Source organism: Centroberyx gerrardi, chromosome 15, assembly GCF_048128805.1.
Source record: "Centroberyx gerrardi isolate f3 chromosome 15, fCenGer3.hap1.cur.20231027, whole genome shotgun sequence".
NCBI classification, from domain to species: domain Eukaryota; kingdom Metazoa; phylum Chordata; class Actinopteri; order Beryciformes; family Berycidae; genus Centroberyx; species Centroberyx gerrardi.
Window position 1 is genome coordinate 19,875,420 of NC_136011.1, and position 20,923 is coordinate 19,896,342.

Below are 20,923 nucleotides of genomic sequence, written 5' to 3' on the forward strand. Positions count from 1 at the left end.
CTTCCCCCTATACAGAGCGGGGATAGGGATTACACACACATATGTATAACCTATGCACGCCCAACCACACACACAAAGAAACATGTACACAACCATGAACATTTACAAACACATGCATAAGTACACAAACGGATGCACTATCCTGATCTAGATCACAATAAAAGCTGCCATTAGCCCCTCAACAAATGGACTTGGTGCCAAGCATGTATTTTCCCCTTTAAAAAAAAGCAAAATCCCTTCCAAATGTTCTTATATCAGTATGAGCAGCTTGTCGCGATGCTGTCTGAAGGTAAAGCAAACAGAGCCATACAATGAACTATGACAATCTGCCCCGAGAGCTATTAAGCATGGATAATGAATTTGAAAAGTGGGTTCAGAGGGGCAAAGACTATTGGCTATTGGGGTTAAGGTCGACTTTAAAGAAAATTCTGATCGTGGCTAAATCACATTAACATTTTGCACGTCCCGTTCAGAGAAGCCCAAAAAAACATGTAGTTAATCACACTCAACAAGCCAGAAAACTAAAACAGATGTGATGTGGCTTTTTTGAGAGAAAATGATAGCAGTCAGCTATCATATCAGCTTCATATCAGACAGAGAACACACACAGAGAACACAGACACACACACACACATTCCACAAAGATTCCATCACCATTCTAACCAGGACAAACAAACTAAACTAAAGGAAATCCTAACTGTCAAAACCGACTCGTTTGACTTTTGTGTTCATTTTCACTCCTCTGGGAACAGAAGGGAATGAACCAAGCCTGCTCATTACGGCTCGCACTCTTTCATTTTCATGACAGAGAACGAAGCCAAATAGTCCTCACTCTGATCCCTGATACCGACTCTGTGATATGCCTTATACAGGTTCATATTATGTCAAGCCTTCAGGAAATGAGAATGGTTAATTATTTGAAGGCAGGGGCGCACTGTTCAGTAAACTAGAGAGTGTGAGTGTTAGGGCAGAAGAGAATATGAATTCCCTGATGAGTGGGCATCGGTATTTTTAAAATTGCTCCAAACATCCCCCTCAAGAGCCCGATTTTATCATGCAGTTATTGAGTTATCGAGAGGGAGAAAGCGGCTGTGACTACGACAGTTATTTTTAACGATGTCTCCCTCCCATTCCTCCACCTACCTTCATTTCCATCCCACCAGCACATGCAATGCATTTCTGCGCCTTTGTCTCTCTGTCTCTCTCTCTCTCTCTCGTCAACAAGTGGACAGTGAACATGCATTCTCAACAGTAGAGTGCTGTTGCCATATCAACCAATGCATCGCAAGACATTGGATTACCCAGTCCAAGTACAGTCTAAAATAAGACACATGGTATAACACGATAATATATACAGTACATCATGTCTGCAGAATATCGCGTTAATCATTTGCAGGCAATTACACTGTCATCTTATTATGGGGAGGTTTTGAAGAATTGTATTTCATTAGTATGACCAGCAGGGACAAGCACTAAAGGCAAAGCCAGTTTCATCTGTTAAATATAAAATCCACACTCACATTCAGTACACACACACACACACACACACACACACACCACATACAAGCGTCTGACAAAAGCGCAGACAGTTTGTGCCGGATGAATGAATATGATTGTATCCAAGAGTTTCCATTTTTGTGGTGTTAAATGGAAGCTTTGTTATGGCAGTGAGTGGGCATGCAGCGATGCAGTGAGGGACAACTGTATTCAACGGGGAGATGTCTCATTTCTCTCCCCTCTCTTCCTGGTTTCGCTGCCTGCCAGGGCGTTGCTAAGAGGAAGTTGGCATCGCCAGGAACGATGACACCGCCTTGATAGACGTTCTCCCACCGTCCGAGAGAAAAGACGAGCAGGATAGATGCTCTGAAACACTGCCACCTCCTACTCCTACTCTTCCTCCGCTTCTCCCCTCGAGGCGATCTACACCTCTTCTCTTCCCACTCATCTCTTTTGTATTTTTTCACATTGCCTGCGAGGCATCATTTTCTGATTGCGATACCACTCTTGTTTGGGAGAGATAAGCCTCTGCATACTGAAAGTTGTTGTTGTGTTCTCCATGTTTGACCTAATCAGAATCTAGCTCTACTAAGCATTTCATTAAATTCAATTCTGGTGTTGCCCGTGACACAGTGTTTGTTATTACTTAGGTAGCGGTCTGCAGTGCTGCTGCTGCGCCACTGGTAAAGGCATTGAAAACATTGCCTCTAAGTGGCTGAGGCACTAGAGCCAATCTTATTTTTGCCTGAGGGTGGGTTGTTTGTTTGCTTTGCTTTGCTGTGTGTGTGTGTGTGTGTGTGTGTGTGCATGTGCAATGTCTGTCTGCACATATGGATGTAAGAGTGTCTGTGTACATATGTATGTGTGTACCTGTATGCGTGTCACCCATGGGCAAAAACACTGTCCAATTTCTAACTGAATGGGGTCTGCCAAGAAACCCTGCTGCTAAGTGCGCTATACCTGAAGGCCAACCAAGTGTTTCTTTGGAAGTTAGTCAATGGAAGTGCCTGTTGCCAGAGTGAAAATGTACTCACTCCCCTTCCTCCCTATCGTTGTAGAGTCTAACTGTGGCTGAATTTAACCTGAAAAGAGATCTGATCTAGACGACATGGGGCTAAATCCTCTGTGATTCTGTGTTCTCATCGTATTAAGGCGTTGAGACACTGTACCTGCAGGTTTTTTTGGTTGTTTTTCATCTCCCCCCCACCACTGGACAAGATTTAAAAGATGATCCTGTCATATGATGCCTGCTCTATCCCTTTCTTTCAAGAACCATACAGAGGATTAGGACACTGTCAAAGGCTCAAATATTTACATGGTATTTATTACATGTATAATGGATGGAATTATGCATTACGCAAGATCCCATGTGTTAATCTACGCATATGCATGTGCATGCATGTCAGCATGTGCCTTCACACCCTAAGCTCCTATATGGCAATGTCAAAAGTTCAAGGTTCAAAATGAAACTAATCTGGACACACAACAGGATATATTATGAAATAAATATAGGCACACTGGAATGGAATGGCAATGGAATACATTGAGTGCACAGTGAAGAGTGAAAGAAAAATAAGTAAAAAATCAGTGAGAAGATATAGTGTGACAGACAACATCAACATCAATATTAAGAAAATGTTTGACATAAAAGGTGGGTCTTTAGTAATTTCTTAAAACAAGGTTTGCCAGTCTAATATTATACTGTACAGAAGGTATTTTGCAAACATAACGCAAAGTATTCACTCACAATACAATCACTAACAATGCATACGCACACACACACACACACACACACACACACTAAATGTAGTTCTATGACATGTAAGCTATAAGTCCTAGAAAACAGATTCCTTTGATTCCTTTGAGAGGAAGGTAATTATGAAGAGTTTAACTGCAAAATGGCATGGAAACATGTCTGAGGCAAACAAAATAACTGTGTCTGAGCGTGACATGCTAATGGAGGATGATGAACGTTCTCTGCCTCGTTCAAGTGAAATAATGAAACGTTCACATTGACTTGGTCTTGAAAAGGCATCTATAAACGTTGCTCAGGTTAAGATCCTCCTTAACCTGTAAAAGCTTCATAATTCATGCAAGTTCTCTAAATGGAAAAGTTCTTTACCTCAGTCACTTTCACAAACCCTTCATGTGGCTGTGAAAGACTATCCTTGCAAGTAATTTCACCTCTAGTTATACGTGCATGAATTAAGTATAAACATATCTACAGCTGGGTCTGTGCTGGATTGATAATTAGCGTGATGGAATGAACATTTTATTAACTGTCAAAGGAGAGAGGATGGCAACCATTAAAAGGAATAGAACATAGCATGGAAAGTTTATCCTCTTTCCTTTTCTAATTGCACCAATTTAAAATCTGGCCAGTAATGACTACTTTACCCTTGCCTGCGGAGAAACATACTTGTCATGGGCTAGAGCGATGGTAAAATTTCCACCCCCGGCTATCCCTACAAGAAGCCATAATAGGGTTGATCAGGGTTTACTCATATTTCATGTCAATTTCATCACAGATTTAATACATTTTTGCATATTCATGGCGATACAGAAAAAAATTGCTTGCTTGGCTGTTGTTCCAAAATTAACAAATTCAGATTGTTTAACATGTTGAATTGGTCCTGTCAGAGTCTGGTTGACCTTGCAGTAGAAAACTCGGTATTAGGTTCCTCTGCTCTTCAGACTGATATTAATTAAAAGGAAAAGGAAGCCCAATGAATATTCTGGCATAAGATTTCACAAGCTTTTATTCACAGCTTGTTCTATTAATGATTAAAACCCAACAAGGACAAGTAGCTTTGATATGACCTGTAGAAAGGATGTACTTGTAATTGGTGGGTACAATAGAAATTAGGCCTAAACATCCCATGAGTGGTCCCAGAATGATTTGTCTTTCTGTGGTAGTGGGATGTGTTTGATCATAATGAACAATCCTGACCTAGTTAATAGTGAAAGGCAAAAGCCGTCCCCCCCTTCGCTCCAGAAACGCTGCTTTTTGAAACATAAGGCATGCTGCAGCACAACACTCAATACCAAATCAATTATTTATCTGAGATTCCCTTCAGCTGAGACAATCTGTGAATAAGACGGAGTGATCTTCAATTTTCTGGCATGTGTGTTTTTTCATCATTCCCATTAGCTACAGAAGTGCATTGTACAGTTCTGCAGGCAATAACGTGTTAACAATAAGAACTTCCCATGTGGTGTGGAACAGAGAGCAACAGCTTGGACTCTCATCTGTGATGTCTTGGATCATGTACTGCAATCAGGGAAAATGTGTTGATCAGTCAATCAATGAATGAAGAAAGCAAGGAACAAGTTGTAGAATAAATCCAATCCAGTCCATTTTCATTATTTTTCTCTCCCTCACTTTTGCCCCCCACCCCACCCAAAAAAAGCCTCTAAATGTATTTATTTATTTATTTTAGCTATGTGATTTTGATCTTGTGCAAAGACTATTGGAATTTGGAATACATGAAGACACAATAAAGTACATAAAAAAAAAAAAATCAGTCCCTCAATCAATAAAGGTAAAAAAAAAAAAAAAAGCACAATAATCATGTAATGGCTTTTCATGATTAGCACTTTATAGTAAAAGCAGAAGAAGTTCGGACACGTCGGTCTCATCCACTCTCAGTGATGCCTGCATGTTTTCCCCTCGATATTCTTCCAGGCTTTCACTCACCAGGTTTAAGCTGGGTTTTGATTTCACTCAGAGAGGGCTTACACACTAGCTTAGCCTCATCTTTGGATAAAATCCACGTTGCCTGGGCATGGTAGAGGACCCGTGGCAGAGAGAGAGAGAGAGAGAGAGACGGAGACAGAGAGACAAAGACTGTAGAGGGATTCTTGTGACAGATGGTCCCACTCGGTGTCCGTGTCCGTGGGCAGCAATGCAAACAATGGCTCCCCAATACATTTTGGCATCTCTTGGTCAATGTGGCCAGCGAGCTGAGTCCATGGTTTCAAATGACTTCACCCTCTTGTCTTCCATCGGGCCTGAGATTTCACAGCCTCTGCTCCTTGTTTACTGTATCTAACTATCTGTTTCCCCTCTTCCTTTCACCATCTCCATAACCTCTCTCTCTCTTTCTCTCTCTCTTCCTCACACTCAGTCACCCACTCAGTCACCCACTCACTCTGTCACCCCTTTACTCATCATTATTCCATCTCTCTCTCTCTCTCTCTCTCTCTCTCTCTCTCTCTCTCTCGCTCTCGCTCTCGCTGTGAAATGAGTGTGAGGTCGGAGATAGCCAAGCAGCATTTCTTTGGCTGACTCCTGTTTAGCCTCTAATAGGATTTACTTGGAGGCTGATTTTCTCCTCCTTGTCTTCCGTCCTGGAATGAAGTCCTCTTGCTGCCAATGGTGCAGGTGGCGGGTAGTAAATTATAAACACTGCCCTCAATGCTGCTCAGCATCAGAAGTGAGTGGAGGGGGTTCCACCAGCACCCCCCCACACACACACCCACACACACACACATACACCCCTCCCCATCATCACTACCACTACAACCTCTCACCAAACTACAGCACTCTCTTTCAACACGCATACAAACGCAACACTCAAACTGCCACAAATACACACATCAGGGCATCTAACCACACACCACATATAATTGCACATATTCAAGCCCACATGCACACAAAGGCACAAACAAACAAACAGCCGCTGCTACCGTTCGAACGCCCACCCCTCCTCCAGCACCCGCCCCACTTCTGCCATCTCTTAGCACACTTTAGGCGGCTCAATAAAGTCGAAGCATAACAGTGTGTACAAAGAGAAATGATGGAGGTAACATATGGGACTGCGATGTATTACAGCAGAGGCCGAGGGCCTCATCAGCATCAATCTGATTGGACAGGACATCTCCTCTGGGCCGCCTCTCTTTCTCTCTCTCTCTGCCTCTCTCTGTCTCTCTCTCTCTCTCTCTGTCTCTTTCTCTCTGTCTCACTCACTCTCTCTCTCTAACAGGTAGAGTAGTATTGATGGCCAATCCCCAGTGGTGGTTCGGGGCTGTTTGGGGTCGTGGCAAAGCACTAACATCTGTCACGGTGTTCTCCACAGCTCGTTATAAATCTGTCACACCAAAGAGGACAGGGACATGAATAAGACATGGGGCTGAGGGACCTGTGAGGGAAAGCATATGTTGTGTGTTCATGTGTATATATAATAGGCAGCTCTTTGAGTTATTTGTGGCGTATGTGCAGGTGTTCTGATAGCCATAAATTCTCTGCTCTTTTAGCCATTTGTCATACATCATATGCTGCTGTCATATTGGAAAATCAATACAGGAGATAACTGTTTTTCAAAGCAAGTAAAAAATCTAGTGTCCTGCTAGTTTGATGTCATTGTCCCACAGTGCACAACATCCAAACATCAACACTCTCTCTTGCCAGTTTCATGCATGCTGGGTACAAGTTGCCTGATGGGAGGAACCAACAGTCTAATATTAATCTGGGGGACTATCATTTTGCACTTTGCACATTTTAAATTTATCCAATTTTCAAATCTGTTTTGTCAACATTTGTCCTGGAGAGAGAGACAACCCAAACAACTGTCATACCACCCAGAAGCCATTAGTCAACCTTTTACACAATAGGCCTAAAAACATCCCCCATCAAACACATGCCAGTGTGAAAAGAGCTGAGAATACTTTGAAATCTGCCCTCAGCTGGCTGCCAATGTGCCAGCGTGGGGAGTGTGATGAATACAAACACACAAAGGCCCAATGTGACTGCCACTCTCTAATTAGCGCAATACAGTCATTCTGTTTACATCGCAGACCAAACATCACTTCCCCATTTCCTGAAAAACCTGCTAAAAATCTGGTGAGGGATTAAGGCAAGAAAAGCAGCGCATTGCTGTCTCTTTATTTATTTATTTCCCAGACTCTGTAAAAACTTGTTTCCACGCTTCAAAAAAAGGCCAGCCCTGTTTATCCAAATTAAAAGATTACTTAAATCCCAGCTCGCGGTGACATTTAGCATGCTGCTGATGACTCCTTTGAATACAGATCAGACTTGGCATTTAAGTGAATTGACATTCTTCTTGAAGTTAATCAACGACCAAGCCGCCTGACTCCAAAGCTAAAATCAGTCTTTACAGGGTTTTTTTTTTCTAATGGGATACTTAGAAATGTCTCTGTGCTCCTTTCAAGAGTTGTTGGCGACTTTCCAAATGAGATATCTGGTGCACATGCCAAGCCCAAGTGACAAAGAGGAATCCCAATGCAGTAGAGGAGAGAGGAGTGACTACTGGTGCTGCTTAGGTTCAGCACAGAGGAAAAAGCCCAGGCGCAGAATAGAGCCAGCATTTAGCAGCAGCGGTCTCTCTCTCTCTCTCTCTCTCTCTCTCTCTCTCTCTCTGTCTCTCTCTCTCTCTCTCTCCCTCCCCTCCTCTCTTCTCTTCTGTTCTCTCTCTGTTCGCTCTGTGACAGGTGCTACTGAGCAGTCACCAGGCAGTGCTGACTCTGGCTATTCCAAAGAAAGGCAAGAGGAATATATATTCTTTAACATGTCTTCCAGACCCTGATGGGCTACAGGTCCCACAGGGCCTCCCCTGTGCCAGTCACACTGCTGAAGTGTGGAGGTCTGTATAATCCGCAAAACAGCACTGTCACTGACATATGGGTCTAATGTCACTCAAAAAATGACCCATGTAGCAAAAATAGCATTATTTCTATGCCTTTAAAAAGCTCTGCCGGTAGGTAACATGAGCTGCAGAGGAGGAAACGTGCTGAGAAGAAAAAAAAAATGATATAGCACTTGAGTGTGAGCAACATAAATAGTCAGCAGGGGGCTAAATCAATAAGCCACTATACTGTACTATCTCCCAAACGCACACATTCCCCTCCCACACACACACACAGAAAAGCACACTCAGCACAGATCAAGTATCAACACATATCTGCATCCTCCCATAATTTGAGAATCACGCATGCTGCACTGCACCGTAGCGCAGCAAATGCATAAACTGTCCCCAGTTATGCAAAATATACATGGCTCCAGCAGCAATGCAGTTATCTGTTATCAGAAGCTCAAACAAGGCAGGCCAGCACAAGTAGCAAGCTTCAACTTGTCAGGCTATCAGGAGGCAGGGGAGCCATTTCAGTGTGTGTGTGTGTGTGTGTGTGCGCGTGCGTTTGTGTGTGTGCATGAAGAAATGTGTGCAACGGTATGTTAGCGTTGTCATTCACTTTACCTAAAAGGTGAATATATTCTACAATTATCTGCAGTATCAAAAATAGTAATGCCAAGGCGGAGGGGGGGGGGGGGGGGGGGTGTAAGGGCCTCTTGCCCAAGATTTTGGATTTTCAATATTCAAAAAGGCTGAGCTTCTCAATTTGAAGAATTTAATTCCACAAAGCAATAGATCAAAATGTCAGATCATTACATCTTCTAAAGTGCTACTTTTTGTGACTGTGTTACATTCATGCCAGCAATCATTTTGTTAGAGTAGGTGTCACATATTTGTTTTGAAATTAAATGGTAGACACCGCTCTTAGTGTTTTTTTTAGCTGACTGCAATGCATAACACTATTTTGCAGTTCTGATCAATTGTTCTCCTATAAAATGTAAAACCTGAAATAAACCTTTGCTACACTATAAACTACACTTGCTGGACTGGGCCACATATGCATTTCCCACCACACATCACTTAAGCATACAATAACCATCCTGCTAAAAGTCAGTCCTGCGAGAATGCTGATTGGTGGGCTTCACAACATGAAAGGATTACATAGTGAAAGGTATACCTCTGCTGCAACCTCACTTAGCTGATTAAGGTACCAGCGGGCCTTTATACAGCCCATTGAAGAGCTTATGACGGATTAAAATAACCATTGGGTAATTAACAGGGGCCGGTAAAATGGCCTGATCATCCTCCTCTGTGTAGAGCCGGTAAAAAGACATAAAAACACAAACAAATCCATTACCAAGATTTATGCAGCATTATTAAAACCACCGGGACAATAATAGTGAAAGGCCAGCATTCCATCACGTTTAGAGCACGGGAAGTAATGAGTTGTCATAAGCGGAGAATCAGGTGGAGGATATTACATTGCCCATGCCAACACTTTCACAGGAGCCATTATTTCAACTTTTGCTGTACAGATTGAACAAAGTGAAAAAAAAAGAAAAAAGAATTGCACTGCAAGTTATTGAACATCTATGGGCTTACAGGAACAGGGGGGTGCTGACAATTAAATTCACCTTGACTTTACCTTGGCAGGGGTTAGATGAAAATGGAGGGCCAGTAGTGGTGTGGTGTGGAGAGAGGACACAGTGGGACAAAGCACTCAACAAATTACTGCACGTTAGGGGACTAGAAAACAACTACCGCTAACCCTGGCCAGATGGCTAAGTTTTCTGCAGCTTATTAACTTCTTCATTCTACCTTTACTTTTGCTCAGTCATCTACTACCAGCAATGGGCACCATCTTTGATTGATTCTGCACCAGAATTTTGCATTCACAAGGTGCATTTTTCCTATGACAGTATCACTAACTGATGACATCTAAATGCCTTAATTCTCCTGATATGTCAAAAAATAGACATTCTTCTGAGTTACCAAGATTCTTGCTCTCGGTTTTGAAATTGCCCCATTAATTCTCTACAGTTGCTGTAGTCTATAAATAGGACAGCATCTGCCAGTTGTGTGGTCAGGCAGTGTATCCAGCCAGCCTTGAGCTGCCATCATTAAACGATAAGAGCGTGGGAGGACTGAATAGTTCTGTGTCGCTGTGTGCACGGTGCCTGTGTGACATCCTCTTTAATGTATGTTCCACCACCGCAAGGACACAGGGAGCCAAATAAGGACAAACATGACACTGCATCTACTCCCTTCACCAGGCTGGCAAGTTTTCCTCATCACCTTACTCCTTACTTAACTCTCCTCCTCCTCCTCTTCTGTCCGCTCATGTTTATTCAACTCTTGATCATAATTCTCTTCACTGCCTCTCCTCTCCTCTTCCCAATTTTGCCCATCTTTGCTGGTAGTGATGATTATTCTAATCCTCATTGCTCTTCTCACCCCTCATCTGCCTCCCTTCTTCTTTTATTCCCCCAGTTGTATTCTCCTCCTCTATCATCTCATCCTCATTCCCCTCACTCTTTCCTCCCTTCACCCCCCTGTCTGCCTGTTCTCCCCTCCCCTTGCCTCCTTTCCCTCTTTGCCATGCGCTGGCAAGGTCCTGACTGCCAGTCACAGTGGGATGGCAGCGAACAAAAGAGCAAAGCAAAAGGTCAACTCATCCCGGATGTCACTCAACACTCACCACCCTCTCTTGTGTCTTGTGCACCAAGAGTCCAGGGCCACCCATCGATCCTTTGTGTCATCGACTGCACATTAGCACCCCCCCCCCCCCCCCTCAAATACCCCCTAATCACCCACTTCTCTGAATATTTGATTACCAGGAGCCTAACTGCGAACAGTGATTAAGCAAGTTAAATGATACCCAATCAAGGCTGACGAAAGGCAGCTCAATCACAGGAGAAAGCTCTGAATAAGTTGCAACAAGGAATAGGAGTTCTGCAATGAATCTTAGTCACTGACTCCATCTCAAATTCCCTGTTGTGTTTTTTCTTGGAGAGTTGTTCTTCTGCTCTGGTGCCTGTAATCGAGAGTCATACTGCGTCAGCTGTTGTTGTGTCCTTCAGCTTCTGTTCAGGCATCAGACATGTTTTGTTAATAGGAAGTATTGTCGTCACAAGAAAACCAACTCAAAGAGCATCAGGTTCAGTGGTACAGGCCAATTGTGAAGGTGTGTACACTGACTAGAAGATGTATATGTAAAAAATCTATGTATGTTATGCATACTGTAACTGTGTATGTCCTACTGAACTACTTATAACACTGCACAAATGGCAATTATTTACCTGTGATTTGTTTAATTGCTAAACTTTTCCATGTATCTAGCTGGGAAACCTCTTCCAGGTCTGCTTTGCACCATACAAACCTCATCAGCCCTGAAGGTTACAAATCTAATGTGAAGTGAAATATGTACATCACAGACACTGTAAAGTGCTATGGCTAAATGACATGGGATAATTATAGCAAAAGGCAGGGCATATTATCATCTGGCTGTAGCTGTCAGGGGCTCTTTGAATAGCAATGAGTCATCGAGGCCTTTGTGCAACTGGGGACAAAAGTACAGGCTGGTGCCTAAGTACAGGGGACATAAACGGCTTTTGAAGGTCCCTTGGAACCTATTAAAGTCTTCATGATTCATTTTAGCAGAAGAATTTTTAATCACTCTTGCAGTCAACAGTGTATGGGTCAGAACACCTTTCAATGATAGAGGGAAATAACCTTGGTAAAAAATAGATTCCATTGCTAACTTCCTTTCTATTTTGTGTGGCTGTAGATTCTGAAGACTTATGGAGAATCCAAATGAGGCAGACAAAACATATCAAGGAAAAAGGTGAATGTTGATGAATGTGCATGAAAGAGGGTGCAGCCTTGTCCTTTAACCAGACACAAAAGCGAAACATATTTCCCCCCACCGCCTTTTAGTCAAGTATTGGTGTTGGAATTATACTTGATCATCTTGAAATGATTTTCTCTCATACAACATATCATTATGTTTCGCTCCTGTGCTCTAACTCAATGCTTCCACCTAGCTTTTCAGCCACAGAAGACACCTTGTTCCGCCACAGAGGCACGGTGCTTTGCAGGTGGCAACACACACAGCCATTCCCTTCACTCGCAGAGAAAGATGGATTATCATCATTGCCTGCTCCGACGTTCCCTAGCCATCACAGTGACGGATAAACAATGTGAAATGAACAACACCGGCTCATAGGCGGATGGCATGCGATACCAATGCATTGAAGACTTTTATCCAATAAATATTAGGCTTCTCGCCAGATCGTAACCACAACGCGGTTAGCGACTCAGCAAAGAAGGCCGGGTTCCTGACGCGCCCTGCGGCCCCGAGTAATGAAATAAAACAGCAGGGCAATCGATTGCAAAAATGATTCCATCGAATAGCACTTACCTTCCTGGACCGCCTGGAAGGGGTTATTAGGCTCGATAAGTTTCACAGAGTGGGTGATTTTCTCGCTCTGCAGAATGTCGTCGTTCAGACTTAGGTCTGAGATGGCAAGTTGGAAAATTTCGTCATCCCTCACAGCGTTTTCTTCGAATATGGCACCTGTGGAATACAGTGATCAAAAGTTACTCGCAGGGAAACGAAACGGTGAAGTGAAGTGTGATTAAATGCTGAAGGTTCACCCAGGGATCAATCCGTTTCACCTACATTGTTGGGGCCAGCGCTACTATAGGGTATATGGTAATGTTATCAATGTTAATGCCAAAAACCTGTCGAAGTGATGGAAAGATTGTCTAATTGTGTGCGAAATTTACTCGTTCAAATCTCGTCCTCATGCGGTTTATTTCTAAGTTGTGCAACATGTGCGCATGCACTTCAAGCGGTGAGCGGAGCGCCTTGACATGGTTTCAGCACCACGGAGAGCGACAAGGCGGCAGGGTGCTGTAGGCTCGTTGGGGAACCGGGTTTTACAGTCTCCACTCCTCCTTTCCCCCCACCAACTTCCAGCTGTATTATGCTTTGCATAAACTAGCCAATCTACAAAATAAATGGCTGTCATATCTATGAAAGGAGATCAGTGGCACCCCATCCAATAAACATCGTGCAGGCCTAGTGTGGGAGGCATACAGCTTCTCTCTCTCTCTCTCTCTCTCTCTCACTCTCTCTCTCTCTCTCTCTCTCTCTCTCTCTCTCTCTCTCTCTCTCTCTTACTCTATCTCTTTATCAAAATGAACCAAGCTGCTATTGGGAGGCTTATATTATTGAAAAAGGTTTCTGGAAACAAGAAGTATAATTGGGGTGACCTAACGTTATTCGGGGCATCAGCCAATATTATCTGGATTCGGTCCCACCGCTGTATTAGCCAGTGATGGAGCACCTGCTGCTTGCCAGACTGTTGCAGTAAACTGTGAGTGTGCAGCAGCAGGGGAACATTGTGACGAATTTGGTCACAGTCACATTGACATTTTTATTTTAAATTACCACGCCATTCATTAGGCAATGTGCGTCAAAGGGGACACGAAAACCCCAGACGCGGAGCAAGGCAATTATTCAATGCATGCGCGCTCTGTGTGTGTGTGTGCGCGCGCGCGCAAAGGAGAGGTCATCAATTTTATTTTAAACGAAACATGTAAGAAATAAGTCCGATGTTAAGAGAAAAATACTATATCAGATTCCATTTGACATCAATGACGAGTCCAAAGGAACCCCCCCCCCCACCCCCACCCCCCCACCCCCACGTCTGAAAAAGGCAGTTGTGATTAGAAGTTTGGGTACAAAGGGGCTCTATGCGTTTTGCATCTCTAACGAAGCCCCATTGACATTCCCTCTGTATGGTTATTGACATTGCAGGCACGTTCCAGTGAAAGTTGAGGCTTGTCGGTTAAGGAGAGGGGGTAGCTTGGTCCAGCAAAGCCTCATCCATTTGGCTATTGGACATTCGTTTCGCCAAAGCTTCAGCGAAATAGGCTTTATGCTACGGCAACTGATGTTTTGAATACATATTGGAATTTACAGGCCGACAGTGCATGACTAACATAACTGCTTTAGACCAGATGCCAACATAAATGCAGTGATATCTACCGTGTAAGAAAAGTGTAAGAAATGCCTGGCCAAATATTACAGAAAACGAAACAGAAAATCTCTCGGGCAATAGAGGTCAGGGCATGTGCATTTACTGAACACCAACTTTTTAACTCGCTTGAGAGTCAAAGTATAAACATAGGGCGCAAACTGAATAGGCTATTTATCCCGCCCTCTCAACAAAATCCACTGATCAACGCAGAATGCGCTGGCTGGGCTTTAGCGCATCCCCGCACGCTTTGCCTTTACACCTGTCTTACCCAAACCGCAGATAATGTCATAGGACCCTTACCGATGTGTATGATGGAGTCCGCTCTGGCAGAATTGCATTGCAATATCCACAGGGAAAGGCAGATCAACAGCAACTCCATCTCGGGATTTCAGCGAAGCAGCTCATCCAAGCTCTGCTCGGCTGTCCTACTATCCAAATGGAGCACCACAAAAAAAAAGAAGATGATCAAAACCACTGCGAATCAGAACCACCGTCTTTCAGAGAGCCTTAAAAGCCGCAAGAAAGCCTACCTAAAAAGTATCACCGATTATTTGGCCACGAAAAAGAACCCGATTGGGCAGGAAGGTGGGATCAAAAAGACGACGGGGACCCGAGGTACGACTGAAAAGACAGGTAGCCCGGTGAGAGAGACCGGCGTTGCCTCTCTCACTCTCGCCTCTCTCCCTGCGCTCCAGTGTCTAAAGCATGGCAAGCAGCAAAAATGCGGAGGAGGGACACCCCTCTAACTACACACGGAGAGAGCTCACATAGACACTCCGAAAAAACACACTCCTTCAGTCCTGTCTCGACCACGTGACTGCAGAGACTTCACGACTCGGCTGCTGTCCCGACAAGCCGGGTAGAAATGGGATTTGGTCTAGCCGGAGAAAGACGCTTGGAGAGCCGATAACTAAAAAAAAAAAAAAAAAAAAAAAAAAGATTGGAGGTTACAACAGAGAGCGCAAATATCCTAACACCCTGTATGCCTAATCCAAAAACGGATAAGTCACTGACCATCGAAAGCTCATACATAGAGCATGCAAACCCAACATACAGCCTGGCTTGAGAAATAAAAGATCGACGGCGATGTAAATAATAAGCTACTTTTGGAGAAGTTGGGTTTTTTTTTTTAGGGAAACATGAGAGCAGAGCGGTTGAGTCACATTTTCAACGTACTTCAATGGCACCGGAGCGCAGCTGATGTGGCAGAGAAAAGGATTTTATACACCATGTTCGTCGGTGAGGGCTGATGGATGACGGACAGACGTGACAGAAGCCAAAACGCCCGAAAAAAGAACCGGAGAACAACTGGATGGAGTTGAGAGGAGGAGAGTTTTGAGAGGAACAAGGCAAACGCAGTATAGTTTAATGCTGATCCTTTGATTATGGCTGTGTGACTTGTTCGACTAATTTATTGATCCCGTTGCAAAACGCTGAACAAATGAATTGATGCCCCCGCTGTTTTTTGTTGCAGGAATATGGCAGAATGCTTCTTGGGGCTAATTCGTGGACAGGCTGTCTCGTATCAGACTATAGGGTGCCAGCACTGCATATACAGGGTGCCGCTGAATCCAATTTACGCCTAACAATGTCTGTGACAAAGCCGTGAAGAAGAAGAACTCGTGGAGGAGACGGAGTTGCTATAGATAGGCATAATCTTACAATTAAAGGATATTTCTCGTGACTGCCACAAAACGGAAATATCTCTTAATTGTTTGGTTAAGTCTGTCAGAAGCGCAGAGCGTAAACTTTCAGCACCGCCGGCAGAGTGGACAGCGCCTCCGCCAAATGCTGCAGAACTGCCGAGGAGCACAAGTCCGAGATATAACGCACCTGTAGAGCAAACACTGCCAACAATTTCACTGTCCAATAAACTTTTTTTTTTTCTGTTGACAATATAGAGAAGTGATGATAGAAATAGACTACTGTTGGAATTAGTTCAAAAGCAATGCACAAAATGGACGGACATGTGGGAGTGTTTTTTTGTTTTTGTTTTGTTTTGTTTCATTTTGCTTTTTCAACAACTTGATAGCAAATTTGGGCCACAACTGCACAAATATATTAATTGTTTTTCCTGCGTGTCAGCCCTTTTATTTATTCCAGAAGCAAAACAGAAATAAATCCACATCACAACAAGCCAGCTTTCATGTCAAAGTCTCATCAGTATCATCTGGCTTTCATTGCAGCGGAGGAATAAACATCAACGCCTCCGATGTCTTAAAGTCGTTGTAAAATCACACACCACCCCTACTGGCCACCTGTAGACACTGCGGCTGTTGTTGCGCATAACATCTCCATCCTTTACGGCGACTCATGTTTCATTTGTGATGACAAGCATCAAAATCTCAGAATCACGCCATTGTTTTCTATGTCATTTACATAAAACATATGCAAAGTGGGAAGTTGAGAAAGTGTCTAGAACACGTTTTTGAAAAAAAAGAAATAAATCTGTGCCACTCAAATCAACTGAAAAATAGCATTAGACCTTTATATCTGAACATCTTGTAGTTAGTACATAAGAAAATAACAGTGCTCAGCAAAGTGGCTGATATCAATGTCTATGGAACATTGGTTTTGAGAACTTGAATAAAAAAAACATCCTGTAAGACACTGGAGTGGAGTTATTGCCCTTTTATCCCAACTACAGTTCACACAGTGTAGCGCATCAGTCTATTTTGGTACCAGAGGGATAAAAACGGAAAGGTTAACCTTGAGATTTGGATTTGGAGCTGATCCACTGGCATCCAAAAAAAAAAACCATGAAAAATTGAAATTTACCAAAAATCCAAACAATCTATTATTATCTTTAATCTTTAATATCTTTTGACAAAGCCATTCAGTTTATGAAAATAGTCATTTTGCTATATGGGTTGATTTTTCCTTTACAGGCCCATTCTGTTATCCAGATGCAAACCAAAAAGTAACCCTTCCAAAAAAAAAAAAAAAACACACATACTTTTATTAATTCTTAAATTTATTGACAGAGCACTTGATGCAAGGAATGACATTTTGAAGATGGTGAATAAGAATGTGAATGTTTTCATCATGTTTGTAGTAGGATGATGTAGCCACACCATAATTTTAGTAGTGAACAGTCCTCTTACTTATAGGCATTAGAGGAATTACATATCAGCAATTTAGGGGATCAATCTCTTAATTTTATTGATCTATGAAGCAATATGTTGCCGAGATGTAACAAGATTGTGCTCAGTATGGCCAAATACCTACACAAATCTGGGTATTTTTTTCTGTGCGCGTGTGTGTGTGTGGGTGCGTGCGTGCGTGTCTATGAGAAAGTAATGCATTTTCACAATACATAATGTGCCTGATTATGCTGAAACTGCATAAAATCAGTTCCACCTGACTAATTATAACACCCTGGCTGCAATAAAGGCATTCTATAATCGTTATATGTTCCCTGCATCTGGGATGTTTGATCATGTAAATAAAATATTTACTGCCTTTCTTTTGTTGCTTTCCAAACCTCTATGATTTTTTAAACAGCTAACACAAGAGGAGCATAATTAGTACAACTAGATCACAGGGTAAAGCATACATGTGACGCTAATAACCAAGGACAGGCTAACTGCATTACATGTGAGATACATTTTTATTGTATCAAGAGACCGTTCTATTTCTGGTTCATGTTCATGTGAGTTGTGATGAAAAAGAAGATGCTTCAAATAGTGAGGATTTATAAGTATAAGTGGGAAGTCTTGCTCTCTTCCCATGTTAGCTATAACCTGTATAACCATGTATCAGATAGACGCATTGAAAAGAATGTATCTTTTAATATTTATTTTCTGCATATAGTATGGTATTTATGAGATGAATAGCAATGTGTCTCGCGCCATGAGTAGGCTGGGACTATGCATTAATAATAAGTAGATTTCATATGACAGAGGGAATACCTTTTCATGGAAAGTAGGCCATTTCTGGGTTTGTTATGCGGTTGATTCATACCTGCTCTGTTTTAGGTCCAAATGCGTCCCAAAATGCTTTCATTATTGCCAAATTTCTAAAGTTGTAGGCGTCTCTCAGAGTGTTTTGTTCTTTCAGCTCTTCTTATGGAGTGCACCTCCGTGGTTGTCAACATAAGTTAGTCTCAAAAGTGCTGCAAACAGTCACAGAGACATTGCCGGTTAGGTCACGGCTGCTTTGAGCGATGAAGGTGGAATTTCACTGTCACACAAACCCGAGTCGTTAACGTTTATGGCTGGAGCAATGAAGTGGAAAGGAAAGACAGGGCTTTTTCTGCTCCTTTTTGGGGAAGGCCAAAAAGTTGATTTAGACAAAGAGAAGTTGTCACAGAAGCATCAAAGCACAACGGATGGAGAAAATAAAATTTGTCTTTAGCCATGCATGGGTAATTACCACTGTAACACAGTGGACCCGTTCTTCTGGCCTATTGTCCTTCGTTAAACTGGCCTCTGCTTCATCCCAAATAAACTTAAGTGCTCTTTTTAGCAAAAGCTTTAGGCAAGATGACTGGGAGATAGTCTTGACATAATTAATTGTTCCTATAGGATGGTGTCCTTGCTTTCTGGGGCCCTCACATCCTTCTGATGTTTCCCATGCCTCCGTTTAATATTCAGTTATTTTCTAATGCATGACCCGGGGCAGAGCAGATGGCTTCCTGTGAAATTACTGTTGTTTACAATCTATTACACATGCCTTGCACTACTGTGACAGGTCTCTGCCTTCATTGATTAGGCCTACTGTGTATTCGCAGCATCTGCTGAATCCAAAAGGACTATACAAATCATTTTGTTCCATTCAGTTCAAGGTAGCCCATAACAAGGGGCCATTGTGAATGCATTTCAACAGTTTGTGCTGATAGGTGCTTATCTCATAAAGTAAAGGGCAGAAGTTGAAGAACTCCTCTTATCTCTTTCAAATTGTGTAAGCACTTCTCCTCTGCGCATGGAAGTGTGATTTGATAACTAGTGATGTGCTGTAATGCAAAGTCTGAGCTTAATCACTTCATTAGCCTTTAACCTTGGCTAAACATATCAGTGGACTGTGGAAAGGAGTGGACAGGGTTGGCCGCATGCAGCCAAATGTGCAACACAATTGTGTGTCAACACAATTAGATCACATCATGGTCCTGCCCCCAACTACCACAGTAGGTCCCTGGCATATGTCTGTGTCGCCTGATATTACCAGTGAGGACTGCAGTATAAGTGCAGCATAATTGCTCCACCATGATAGAAGTGGGTTAGCCTATTTATACAGTAGTTGGTTTGTCACATTCATAGTGGAATAGTCTCACCAGGGTGGATGACACTTTAATATTGTGAGTGCGCAGACAGGAACGGTGTAGTTGGGCTTGTCTGTCGCATTGTGATCCTGGATGTAATCGTATCAGGCCCCTGCACCAATTTGGAAGAGGGTTAAATCTTAGACAAGTTGAAAATCCATTCATGTCAGGCAGGAATGTGGAGGGAATAATAATAACTGTGTGCAGCGCTAGAGGTGAATAAGCAAGACTCTCCCTTCCAAATACACAGCCTGAGGTAACATTATAGATTAATCATGTTATGGGAGAATAAGCACAACCTCCATCACAGTCTCTGCATTTCAATAAGAGTGAAGTGTTGACTCCCCTAATGATGCATCATTATATATTTCAACATTATACTGTACTGTAATCTTAGTGAAATATATATTGGGTAATAAATATATCCATTATGGTATATATGGAGAAAATACACCTGACAATAGAAGCTCGGAAATGGTTGGAAATGTAGGTCTATCTGTATCATCCTGGAGCTGAGAACTTTGACAGCTGCCTAGTGCGGGAGCTCTTCTAACTTTTCCAGCCAGGGACACAACTTTCAGATTTAGTATCACTCAGGAACCCAGTCTTAAAAAATGTAGTTCTACCAATGGAATCCAGACTCATTAAAATATTCCCTTATTTTTGGTAGATAAACAAAAAGTAATGATCCTTTTTTGGTGTGACCCACTGTTTAGTAAACACTGTCTTAGGGAATGGGGCGGTGGTGAAGACCCCTTTTATCAGAAACACACAACCCCTACAGGCCTCACCACAGCTCATATCTATCCTTTTCTAACATTTTCTGTCTCCCTCTAATCGATTCCTACAAACCAAATAGAAAAGGAATGTGAAAAAGTGTATTTTGAAAAGAAATCATACGTAGTAAACACAAAATACACCACTTGTATGAAATATTGGTTTCAGATATTCGGAATTGGTTGCTCTATTTCACACACGCTTCACCCTTTAATGGGACTCTATTGATCTCGCTCATCTAGTTGCCTCAGTGCACTGAAAATTTGAATGCAAGTGCTCAGCCAATCAGAATGAGCCTATACAACCCTATGGCACTGCACCCTATATTAGGCGAGCGCACCTACACTCTGCATCCACTTTTCTTTAGCACCTGAAGACAACAACATTGCCGAGGATGGCTTCATCTGACACTCCGCTAGCAAAGTATTGCCCAACATGCCCAGACTGGTTGCCGGGGGCGATCCCCACCAGCAATGCTTCAAGTGCCTCGGCGCCAAGCATGAGTCTCTGGGGACAGCAGAACCACCGGGATGCGACTGCCGGCCCTTTTTTCTACGAGGCGCCAGCAGCTCTTGAGCCAATTCTGCTGCTCCCCAGAGCTGCAGTGGGAATGTGACGACAGTGAGGCGGAGTGTGGCAACTGCTCTCTGGTCACAGATCTCCTGCTGCCGGCTCTCCCCCGCCCATTTTTCTCCCAGCTCTGCTATTGGTCAGGGAAGCGTATTCCATTGCAGGCCAAGGATAAGGAGACA

General features: G+C 42.9%; 1 protein-coding gene across 3 annotated transcripts in view; it reads right to left on the bottom strand.

Moving 5' to 3' along the window:
* The window catches only part of grid1a (glutamate receptor, ionotropic, delta 1a), a 221,218-nt gene extending 206,705 nt beyond the window's left edge, over positions 1-14,513 (bottom strand). For all 3 annotated transcript variants that reach the window (XM_078288763.1, XM_078288762.1, XM_078288761.1), the window contains exons 1-2: positions 14,435-14,513; positions 12,508-12,663 (exon numbers count right to left, since the gene is read on the bottom strand). In XM_078288763.1, the coding sequence (XP_078144889.1) occupies positions 12,508-12,663; positions 14,435-14,513 (235 nt within the window). The remainder of the gene's footprint in view (positions 1-12,507; positions 12,664-14,434) is intronic.
* Positions 14,514-20,923: the final 6,410 nt, after the last annotated feature.